This window comes from Lagopus muta, chromosome 7 (assembly GCF_023343835.1).
Source record: "Lagopus muta isolate bLagMut1 chromosome 7, bLagMut1 primary, whole genome shotgun sequence".
NCBI classification, from domain to species: domain Eukaryota; kingdom Metazoa; phylum Chordata; class Aves; order Galliformes; family Phasianidae; genus Lagopus; species Lagopus muta.
The window spans coordinates 23522835-23535283 of record NC_064439.1 but is presented as its reverse complement, the minus strand read 5'-3'; the positions used below and the strand labels follow the sequence as shown (position 1 = coordinate 23535283).

The following is a 12449-nucleotide window of genomic DNA, read 5'->3' as shown; positions in this document are numbered from 1 at the left end:
ACATTAAAAAAAAAAAGAAAAAAAAAGAGGACAACAAAAACACAGAATTAGCAGGTTGGACACAAACAATTTACATTCTATCAGGACAGATCAGGAATACACCTGCACTCAGTAACCATCCCTCTGTTTACTAATGTGCCTGCAAACAAAAGGTGATGCTTTTAAATGCTGGTGAGTGGAAAAGCCCCTGGAGCTGATCAGCAGCTTAAAATCCATCACTGATCAGGATGCTGAAAACGTCATCCTTAAAGGAAAAATTTCATCATGGACTCCACTGTATCACACTGAGATTCTCCTGTAAGTTTTTTCTCTCCTTTCTTTTAAAAGGTGTATTTAATAATAAAATTATACACCTAATATTAATAAAGAGCAAGCAACATAGAAAGCAAGATAATTCCTACTCTTTCAAATTATACTCTCAGTGGAACAAGAAAATGTGCACAAAGAAGGGTTCTGCTTGTGAAGCTGTATTTCTTTGTTAATGCAGCAAAGCTTTTTAGGGCAAACTGATTTATAAGTGTGCTTACTCTGCCAGTACAGTTAATGCTGATTCCTTAAACGACTCACATTTTGTCTTCCAACTGCATACACACTACAACTTACCCCAGCACAACACCTCAACTCCCACAGTCTACAAGTCTCCCCCAGAACAGCATAAGAAATAAGACTGCTACTCTGATACTACTATTTCAGCTGTGATATTTTAGTGTGGATGGAAGTTACAATAAAACAGGTCAAAGAACAGCATTAAATAAAACAATATGCTTTCAATATTTATCTTATACTGCTGCAATTTATGTAACAAAAGCACCCTGCATTTCTAGGCTGAAGATCACTGCAGCTCTGTTATCACACTTACCTCTAGAGAAATTTTACCAAACCAGGCAAAAAAAGAGCTATATACGGAACGGACATAACCAGGAATGTTCCTGATGAGGATGAAAGCTAAAATCTTAAGGAAAAAAAAGGAAAACAAGAAAAAGAAAAGAAAGTTAAAGATGTGACTATGGATGACAAGTAGGTCACACATACACACAACTTTATTCACTTTAACCAAACCACAGGTGCATCACATACACATATTCATCACATTTAATATATATTTTTATGAACAGTTCATAATTAAAATCAGTCTGCAGATTGCCAGTGTAGATTTATCACTGTAAGAAAAAGGAACATCATTACCTGCACCACTGAAACAGAAGGATGCAGTTCATTGCACTCCGCTTTGTTCTTACAGCTACTAGCCCAAATGGAATAGGTCTGCAAGATACAAATATCAGCTGAGTAACAGTGGTGTGTAACACTGACAAATGAAACAACAGACAGACTATTTTGAAGTGTTTCAGCAGTATTTGGCTGTGGGGCAGTAATAGGAAGAACACCTTTTGTGTTTCTCCCAAATCCCTTTTTGCAACTGACAAATACCATAATTACTCACACACGAGATGAAAACACAGCGCTGACAATTATCTTTTTTAAACCACATTTAGACTATCGATCAAGGGTGAAGGTAAGAGCTCCATTATCTATCATATTATTTATCTGTTTTTCTTACAGTTTTTGCATTGATGTGAAAAACCGATGAAGTTCTCACCTCCAGTTGACTGAAAACTGCATGAGTGAGTAGATGGTTCAGGCTGGGCGAAAATACACAGCCAAAGCATCCCCAGATCAAGAAGTGATTTTTAAATCAGTGTATTCTCTAAAGGAGAACTTCAAAACCAGAAGGAATTCTTTAACAAGTATAATCAGCCTCGTAAATCTGTAAATGAGGTACCTACCAAAAAGGATACAATTGAAATAAATAATAGAACATTTGAAACTCTGCTGGAGAAAAGTGGATCTCCCTTCCCTTCTGAAATCATCTGATGCTTCTGCAATGCCAGATAAATAAAAGCGAACAGCATCCCATGAAAAACCACCTGCAAAAGACAACATAATGAGCATTTCATGGCTTACATGTACTTCAGCCACAAACTTCAACAACAGAAAAGCTACATATAATCCACTTGTAACACCAAAGCCCAGGGATTTACTGAAACTAACAGAAATAGGCTTCCTACACCAGGTTGTCATAAGCTGCTTTTTTTTCTTAAACTTAGCTGAAATACTAAGGATAAAGCATTCTTACTAATTCTTCCCAGGATGTTAAAGACATGAAATTTCAGGACAATGAAGTTTCAAGATGCTTTCAAGTACCCACTATCCTCTCTGCAATCTGTGCCAGCACTTGAAATGTGCTTTCTCTGGGGAAAAGTCATGAGGCCCTGGCCTTCTCCCAGGTTGGCAGGTGAAAATACTCAGGAAGCATTACAAGTGCTTTCCTCTCTCACAGGCACAATTACAGAATCACAGAATCACAGAATTGTAGGGGTTGGAAGGGACCTCCTGAGATCATCGAGTCCAACCCCCCTGCCAAAGCAGGTTCCCTACAGCAGGTCGCACAGGTAGGCATCCAGGCAGGTCTTGAACATCTCCAGAGAAGGAGACTCCACCACCTCCCTGGGCAGCCTGTTCCAGTGCTCCGTCACCTCACTGTAAAGAAGTTCTTGCTCACATTTGTGCGGAACTTCCTATGCTGCAGTTTCCAGCCGTTTCCCCTTGTCCTGTCTCCAGCTGAGTGTTCCAGCTGAGAATTCCTCAGCTGAGTGTTTTATGAAGTTACACCAGTTTCTCATTAGCTAGCAACATGATGCTGTTTCAGTCCCATGTGTTGCTTGTCTTCAGTGTTAATTTGGGACTTCCTTGTCAGCAACATCACAGAATATGCACTGCTCACAACCAACAGAGCTCTACGTCTGAAATGCTGCAAGGCAGTGCCCCAGGAACCCTGCAGATTTAAGTCACTTAAGAGTGCCAGAGGGAAAAGCACACAGGCGATTCAGCTATGAATCAGGTTAGTAGGTAAACACTTTCACCTCAGACAATCCATTTACCTTTACAAGAAGGTAAAAAAAAATAACTGTGTCTCTCTGTTTTATTTCAGAATAACATTTCAGAGGAAAGATAAAAATGCGATCATTTTTTAAGCAAGTAAGCAGGATGTAGCAGTAAGCAAGCCAACAACCCTCTTTAAAGCAAGGTCATTGCAGACATTTGCAGAATTAAAGTGGATGTGTCTTAGGCTTAAAGTGAACAACCCACCGTGACAAACTCCTGTTTTCTCTAGAGGAAGGGGAACCAACCCTCCCACACCCTCCAAATTGAAATAAACACCCCACCACTTAAAAGTACAGTATAAAGATGTGTAAGTGGCACATACATAACGATCCAACTTCCACCTAAACCACCATTCATAGACGTTCCCATTCAGTTCAAAGCACTTGGACAGTGGCCAAAAAGAAAATACCTTCTCAAATGCACCCTGTAAAAAAACAAACATCACAAAAGCATTAACATTGACATTAACCATATTTACTACATTTCATATCAAAAGACAGCTAACTGATTTATGTCATTCCAGCTTCACTGGTTTAGATACTCTAAACTCAAAGCTAAGTGGTGTTACAAAATAATTGGCTTCCTCTGAAGCATTCCCTATTCCTGCCAAAGCTAATTAACAAATGAAGTCAAAAGTACTTGCTCAGATGAGAAAGATACTTTTTCTGCCTCCCCACAAAGGTATTGGCACTCCTTCCAATTTGTATTGGAGACTCAAAGGGAGAGATCACTTACACGTTGGGATAACTAATGCAAGCTCCACAAAAGAGTACAGTTTGGTAGGCTTAAAACCAATAGAGGATTGAAAAACACAGAAGCCACTGTAAATTCTAGAGGGACAGGTGCTGTCCTTATTTATGTCATCCATACTCATAGCAAGGAAGAGGACGGTAATTTAGCATGAGATTCACTCTTAGGATAAAGCATCAAAGCCAACAGCAGGTCCCTGAAAGACGGGTGTCTGTAACACCATCTGCTGATACAAAACCTGCTAACTCTGAACACATTAAAAACAAAACACAAAAACCAAAACCAACCACGTGCACAAAAAAACCATCACTAAACTAAAGAAAACATCCATACACCTTCATATTTATTACATCTGTAGTAGGGTAATGAACACGTCAAGCATTACAAAGAAATAAGATACTGAACTGTGCTTTTTTTATTTTCCAGCAACTACACCAATTTAAAACCAAAATAAACAGAAGGTTCCAGTTTATCTTCTGCACGTGTGACAAAGAAGCAAATACTCAAGCACTAAAATGTAGAAATAGTTACTTATGTTGTCAAATGCAGAGACAGTTAATAATATTGTTAGTCAATAAGGATACGAGAAGTTTACAAACCTGAGAATATGAGAGAAAATATATACAGGCCAGTAAGCAGATCAGTTTAAGCAGTAAACCGAAGTGCCATAAGCAGTTCCCTGAGGAAAAAAGAAATTAATTGATATATGGTCATTCATTTTTCCACTAGTGAATACAAGGAAACATTTTGTTGTAATTGCCAACTATTTAGTGTGGCTATGCTCAGTACTAGAAAGAATCAATATACTCAAATACTCAAATATTATGAACAATACTTTACCACTGCCTAGATGTTTACATTTTATGTTTTACTTGAAGTAACTAAAATAAACAATTGTAGTAATTTTCAATCTAATAATCCTAAACTAAACCTCACACCTAAAAACAGAGTCAGCATCCACACAGAAAGAAACAGAATGTCTTCAAACAGAATTTCTTCAAAAGAATAATATTCTAAAGCCTCTGCTTTCCCAAATATTCAACACAGGCATCTCTTACTCTAGTTGAGCAAAAAATAAATAAAACAGTATCCATCAGCTTTTGTTATGTAAAATAAGAAGAACAAATATCACTAAACTCAGGGGTACCAGCTCTGGAGTACATTAAGGACAAGTGCTTTCTTAAGACAAGACAGAGAAACTGTTCCTTGAAGCTGTCAATTAATACTAAAATCTACTCAAGTTACTCCAACACCTCAAGTCTCTTCCAACACCTGTTCCTGGCACGCGTTTGATGCATTTCATTTTTCTATCTGCAGACTGCAAAACTTGCATTTTACTCTCTACACTGGGAAAGGGGATTTAAGACTCTTGGTTTGTAGGTTCTAATTTAGGTGAATTAATTAACAGGCATTTACCACAAGGTGACAGCTCTTCTCAGAAGTATAATCCATGAAAAAACATGGATTTCGCTTCAATTTTTATTTCTAGTTTTCACATCCCAAGAAATACTTTATACAGTTCCCTTAATCTAAGGAGCTAAAGATAAACCCCAAGTCCTTATTTGGCAGGACGAGGCAGAATCAGTGCTCTGGATGGATCAGTACGTTGGCAATCCAGAATGGCAATGTGCAGATGCTCACTGCTCACGCTGCACCGTCCTCACACGATGGCAGTAATTTCAGCCAGCAAAGACAGTGCAATCTATGTTTTTAGCTTCCATTTATCAGTGGTACAGCTCTTGATAGAATACATTTCTGATGGTCAAAGCTATTAAAAAGAATCCTATACGACTATAAGCAGAGATATTTTACTTTTTCAACTGACGTATCATTCATCTGTAACAACCTACTTCTGTGAGCAGTCATTTAACATGTTTGTACTATTGTACAAAAAGACTGAGGTCTACAAACAGCAGCTTTCTGCATGATTAACATCTGCAGGAACACGTACATGTTTTAGAGTAGAAGGGCAAAAGAGCATTATCTTACCATTTGCTTTCTTCTGGACTATCTGAGGCCACATAGCCAAGGTGGCATAAATGATCATAAACCAGACAGTAACAAGTGGCACAAAGTAGTAGAACTGGTACGGTCGGTCCATCACTATGCACAGAACCACGACCAAGAAATTGAGGCGAAATAATACCTGAAGGGAGCCAGAGGAAAGAATGCATTCTCATTAAATAGCAAATAGACTGGAAGGCAAAGCTGGCAGAGATAGGGGAGAATGTTTCTTTAGCATTACATGAAAACATCACCTCACGTGACGATCGTATTTCAGTTGAAACATAGGAACAACAGCAGAGCAACATGAGACTCAAGGTTAATGATGTGATACGGGGCCAGTCTACCCTGGCCTACTTCAGCAGCAACAACAATGAAAACAGGGTACAACACAGCTGCTCCCAGCCTGGGAACTGAGTGAGCATCCCATCTGCTGTAGTCTCTAACAATAGTGTTTTTGAGGGGAAAACAACAACAAAAAAACAACCCTACAAAATAAACCAAAAAGCCCCCTGAGAATTAATGTAAGCATTTGGAGAATGTTTGCTTCTTCTCCATTTTGCCATTGGATCTAAAAATTTTTGAATCCTCAAGTGAAAAGGTTTCAGGAAAACAAAACATTCTACAACGAAAGATAAGTTGATTCCTCCCTTTTCTCCCAAGGAAGCAGCTACACCTGATAAGTTGGTGAAATTTTCATTATTTTGAAACAAAAATGTTAGAGAGTGTGATATTCTACACACCAAATGGTTAAACAAGCTGCTGCCATGCAGTACTCTGTCCTGACTGAAGAAAAATTCAGCTTAGATTCTGCAATGTGCAAAAATTAATACGGAGCATGTGAGGATGCTTTCTTTGCTAAGTTCTGAAAGAGGCAGCAAATGCTACAGTGATGCCTTTTGTTCCTGTTTTAGTAATCTACTTCAGTACAAAACAGTTGGATGCTTAATGAAATAGCAATGTGGAAAGTTTTTTCAACAGATCCAAAACATCACTCATCTGAAGGAAAGAAAAAGAAAAATACTGCAAGTGTTTTGGGACACCATTAAAGGTCCCAACAAACCAAACAAAGAGTTTTCATTTCCCCAGCAATAAGGAAAAGACTCAAAGTGCATGCAAAAATTAAAAGCTTTTACAACTTGGAAATGGCTTTAATTTAAATCAGACACAAGACAGCATTTGTTCCATCTACTTAAAGACTTGCAGTGCTGGGAGCAAGCAAACCCATATGCTGAATAACTCAATAGGCAATTACCTTTATTCACAGAGGAAGGCAAATAAAGAAAGTCCATGCACAAATGCCTCTTGAATTCACCAAATATTTATCAACTCATATAAAAAAAAAGTTTTAAGAAATACCAGCTTGGATCATTTTATATATATACATACATATATATTCATACACACATCACAATGGAAATTCCATTGCTATACATTACGAAATATTTAACAACATGATTTCTTTTTTTAAGGCATTTTTTACATTGATGACAACATTGCATATGCAAAATAATAACAAATAAACACTAAATGTGTTGGATTGCACAGAAACCATATCCACTTTGGATCTGAAAACTTTGGTTAAGTACACTAACATCACACTACTTAGGGAGTATGGATGTGTTGTAGATACCCTATTTCCTGAAAAATAAATTCTTTCTATAAAGAGTAAGTAAATATATCCTTACCTGACACACTCTGTACACACCAAAGTCCCCTTTTATCCAAAAATATGAGAAGTGCCCATAACCTGTTTGGAACAGATATGCAGCCACCAGAACTCGAATGTGCATGTACACAGGCAAAAACTGTGGGGAAAAATAATGTACCTTTTATAAATAACTACATAGATGCTTCTGGTTTTCCTGTTTTGGTTTTTCTGCATTGCACTAAATCAGGTTTAGCAAGGAAAAGAAACATGCTGCATTTCTTGTTTCTTACTAAGCTCTTTTGTTGCCCCCATCTCTCCCTTATCATTACAAGAACTGTATTCAGATTCTATTTATTATTATCATTCTGCACTTTTCATATTCTTTAATCAGTTAAGACTGAGTTAAGAAGGGATATCTGAAAGCTTAACTTCAATAGTTTTGAGCTCTGAACATAAAGTTTTGCTGACAAGTGAAAATAACACAGTCTTCTGCATCAAGAAATCAAGTACATTGTGTATATGGGTGAATTGTGCATAACTTGCTCTTATCAAGGAAACCGAAAAATACCCTAATTCTGCAAATATCATTTCTAAAACTATCAGAACAACAGTATGAATTATTCAGTCTATTCAATTCTATTAAGTATTTGTGCTTTCTGCCCAATTTGCATTCCCCCAAAGAAACCTTGAAATTCACTTACAGTGCTTGCTCCAGAGATATGATAAATCAAAATAACAAGCTGCATCCAGCCCTTCCATTCATCAGTCTGTTCTCTGTTTAACACTTTAGTCTAGTGCAAAACAAAACAAGAGTGTTGCTATTCCAAAAAGTACAACGAACATCTACAAAACGAGGAGAAAAAGTTCAAAACAATAAACCACTTTATGGGCAAATAGGTCTAAACTGTAAAAGCCCTCTTGCAAACAGACACGTTGATGTGATCTACACTCTCACCTACTGGACCTACACTTGCTTAAAAACTGACAGCAGCAAAGAACAAACACACTCATGCCCACATGCTTTTAAGAAAATTCTACATCTAATTCCATGCAAACACTGCATTGCTTGCAAATGTATTTTCTGCAGTTGAGTTATAGTGACATTAAAAAGTTTACTTCCAATAATCAGCAATCTGAAATTTACCCCCCAACTGTCAAACTACATCAGAAATAAGATGTCAACTTGATCATTACCTCTTTTGTATTTTCGGTATAAAATACCCCCAAAACCAAGATATAGACGATCGGTATGAAGAAAGATGAGTGTGTATAAAATTTATTTTCCTTCATGAAAAGATTTGCTCTGTCACATAGATAAAAATAGGTCATGATTAGACCAAGTTTGCAGAAACAGTGTAACAGCATCTCTAAAGTAGAAACATTAGGAGTATTGCTGGTAGGTTTCTTCTCCTCTCCAATTTCCAAATCAGTGCATGATTTGTTCTTTCGATAATTATTCCGATGAATTAAACTGATAACAAAATATCCAACAATGGACAAAGTAAAGAAACAGAAAGCTAATTTCTGTATCAGAGTGAGGGGAGGCTGAGGCTGGCAGCAGGAGCCGTCAATGGGCTTCATTATCTTATTGCAGTAGACATTCATAAGAATCATTGCATTCTGTCAAAGAAATAGACAGTTCTCCAATTAATCTCTAAATATTGTCATCACATAAAATTTTCTTCAACTAGATCATGCATTGACAGAAAAACTATGCACTTCCCCCTTATCATATAGGAAAAATTTCATAGGAACCCCCATAATCCTCGTTGCATTCAGCATGGGAATCAGAACACCTCCTCCAAACACTACAATCTTTAGCTTCCTGAGGTAAGCAGAATGACTTAAGCCTAATTCTTACAACAGAAGGGTTCTCTCTATTGGCTCTAAAAGGAGCTGTAACTAAATATATAGACTATACATAAAATATAGCTCACAAATTTAGCGTCCTCAAGGGGCAGGGTAATGAAAATGTCTACAACATGACAGTGAGACTAAAACCTTGGTGAGATGATACTTAGCTCATCCAATATTCAAAAGCAACTGAAACCTGCAAAGGAGTGGAACTAATGCTGATACAGCAGGAGAGTTCAGTCACAGAAAGGGCACTCTGACCACACTCAGAGAGGCTCATGACATGCATATGCATTCATAGCGTAAAGATAATAAAGAATTAAAGCCACTGGCACTCTACACAGTGGAGAAAATCTATACTGTGTGTTTTCTCACCCGTTTCACACTCTTTGATAAACAAAAATAAGCAAAACTGCCTGACATTCCACTACTGGGATCTTCTGAACAAAATCTCCTGAAGGATGGGAAGGTTTTCACTACATTCATATTGTCTGCTGTTTCAAAACATTCCCCTCAATCCCATTTTACTATTATTACTTTTTAACATCGACCAGTGCTAAAAATACTTACCGTATCCCTGCTTGATTCAGGCAGATGCAAGCCATCTGAAGACTTCATAATCGTTTCTTGTGCTATTAGTTTTGATACACTGAACAATTTAACCTTAGCTTTTGAATTTCGGGAGCTGCTGTTCAAAATACGGACAGCTGCTTCATTATAAGCATTTATTTTCTCATTAGTGATCATTTTCCGACTCTCACTCAGCATATCTTCATTAACAGGATCTGAATTTGAAAGGATAAAAAATGGGTACATGAAGAGTCTACATCACAAACACATTTGGTTAGCTCAGATTGCAGAGGTTCCTTTCATTTTGGTATTTAAAGTTGTTTAATGACATAGCAAAACCAGTAAGGAATCAGTGACCATTACTGCAACCAGAGTAGCTTATACTGGAATACTCTTAACGTTATTCCCCAGTTATGCAAGTGTACTAATAGATCAAAAAAGCTTTGGCCAGACATGAATGCTTTTGTGCTCCATGTGAAGCACAGTGCTGGAGTAGAGCTGCTTATGCCTTCTCTCAGAAATGGAATGCTCCAAGGTTCCAAACACAAGATGGTAGAAGACAGGCAGAGCAGATACATTGGGAAAAAGAATAATCTCAAAACTCTAGCTGCTGCAGATGAAACCAGTTACTCACATCACTAAGCCACATTACATAAGCATTTTCCTCTGGTTCCTGCTGATCCAATTTAACTGATGTTAGAATCTTAGTTTTTTCAGCAGGTTGGAGCAGTGCTTAGCTGTCTGCAGGCTACATGGATTACTTGGAACTTAACACTAAGCTACACAGGATTGCAGATCAAAAAATCACCAAGTCGCTATGAAAAGCTGCTGATGTTCTTAACTGGTAAAACACACTAAAAGCTTTAAGCTTTCTACTCAAGCTGCCTCTTGACTATTTTGGATAATCCAAGTCCGTACAAACCATACTTACACTATGCTCTGTGTACAGTTTCTGCTCTTATTTGTTCCATTACAACTATAAAGAGCTCAGAGATTACTTAAATGGACTGGATCTTTATCAGCAGAATGTTGGAGTGTGTCTGACAGTTAATTGCTTTTGTAATAGACAAGTTTAGTCTTGAAAGTAATGTGAAAAGATGAATCTGTTGATCCAGGTTAATCTCTAGAACCATCTTTGACAGGAACTTACATACGACTTTAAGGATACAGCTGAACATATTGCTATCAGGGCTCAAAACCTGCTTACCTTTCTCACGGAGATGACAACTACCTGAAACATTTCCTGGCTCAGAAAACACAATTCTACCTATCAGCTCACCGTTCAGCATCAAAGTCATACCAGAGTTTTGTTGAAGAAAAGCTAAAGAAGGTTGGTGCCATGATAGAAACCTCACAGACTCATTTTGAGCCACGATTTCTGGCTCCTGATCTGAACTCACCAATGCTTAGCGTACAGATGCAAGTTTGTCTTCAGAGAACTAAATTCTCAATATTCTCCAGAGTTAATTCTAGACATGCACAAGCTGCATTTATAGAACCTCTTCCACAATTCATGTAATCTGAGAACTTAGTGGAACACAAACACAGGAAAACAGAAAATAGTCCTAGCATCCTGAGTCTGAGAGAGACTGAGAGAGACTTGAAAATCTCCATCACTACTAACACCTAGTTAGGAGCCAGCTAGTTACAACTGCTCAAAAAGCTGCACTGCAATTCAGCCAACATATGTACTCTGTAAATCAGCAGTACAGACTAAGTTCTTCATAACCAACTGGTTCAACTGACAGTGACAATATGAATTCTTGTTACTTATTGTTCATTACTTTACCTTGTAAGATCCAGTAAACATCACTACTTTTTGCTAATTTTTCCAAAAGAGGTGCAATTGAAGTGATATTGATTTTATATTGTGTGAGGGCTTCATTGCTGCCATTGTGAATCTTGATGGACCACTGGAGAATGAAATAAAAAGATTCAGAACCTGTATGACTCCCAGTAGCTAAATCTACACAGCTAAAATACCTGCAGTATTTTACATACATTTTAAGAAGCATGTTTCATTCAGTAGAAAGACTGAGCAGAGGCATTCTAGCCTCAATCAGATTCCTAAAGCCCAATGGATTTATGTGGATCTCCTACAATGGTAGAACACCTGAACTGTCTCTGAACTAAACTGCTTTTAAACCAAGTAATGCGTATCACGTAGCTGTAACCTAATGCTTAAGAATTAACTACTTGCTGTAAGCAGGAATTTCACAGAGAGTATACTTTTATATATAACTGGGACTTTCATCATAAACTGGGATTAACAGCTTTATCTCATAACTAACTTGAAAGAATAAAAATTACCCTACTAAATCTTCCTCCTTTACTTAGATGCCACATACATGCATAACTTACCGTGGCAGCTCCTGCTACAATTATATGAGGTTTTGCCACAGACCCCTGTGAGACAAAGTAGAAAGAAATTAGTTTTAAAATATTCAGAAACCATAGTTATCATTTAATGTACTGATCAAGTTAACTAAGACTTCCATTTGAAATAACAGTTGCTCAAAATTGTCCATTTAGTGGTTACATAACAACAGACTGCAGATATATCACAAATACTAATTTTCATGTCGTAGAATCTGCAAGAATGAAAGCAGATAAGCACTTACAATCACTGTTGATTTAGCTTTTAAAGAGAACTTAACGTTGCCAAATCAGATGAAAA

At 37.4% G+C, this 12449-nt stretch overlaps 1 protein-coding gene across 4 annotated transcripts in view; it reads right to left on the bottom strand.

Annotated features, from left to right (window-relative positions):
- CASD1 (CAS1 domain containing 1) overlaps positions 1-12449 on the bottom strand; it is a 28502-nt gene that overhangs the window by 1834 nt on the left and 14219 nt on the right. For all 4 annotated transcript variants that reach the window (XM_048950345.1, XM_048950346.1, XM_048950347.1 and 1 more), the window contains 12 exons: positions 12134-12178; positions 11562-11685; positions 9773-9987; positions 8543-8968; positions 8050-8139; positions 7386-7505; positions 5683-5839; positions 4293-4372; positions 3266-3367; positions 1785-1925; positions 1186-1263; positions 860-952 (listed from right to left, as the gene is read on the bottom strand). In XM_048950345.1, coding sequence (XP_048806302.1) covers positions 860-952; positions 1186-1263; positions 1785-1925; positions 3266-3367; positions 4293-4372; positions 5683-5839; positions 7386-7505; positions 8050-8139; positions 8543-8968; positions 9773-9987; positions 11562-11685; positions 12134-12178 — 1671 coding nt within the window. The remainder of the gene's footprint in view (positions 1-859; positions 953-1185; positions 1264-1784; positions 1926-3265; positions 3368-4292; positions 4373-5682; positions 5840-7385; positions 7506-8049; positions 8140-8542; positions 8969-9772; positions 9988-11561; positions 11686-12133; positions 12179-12449) is intronic.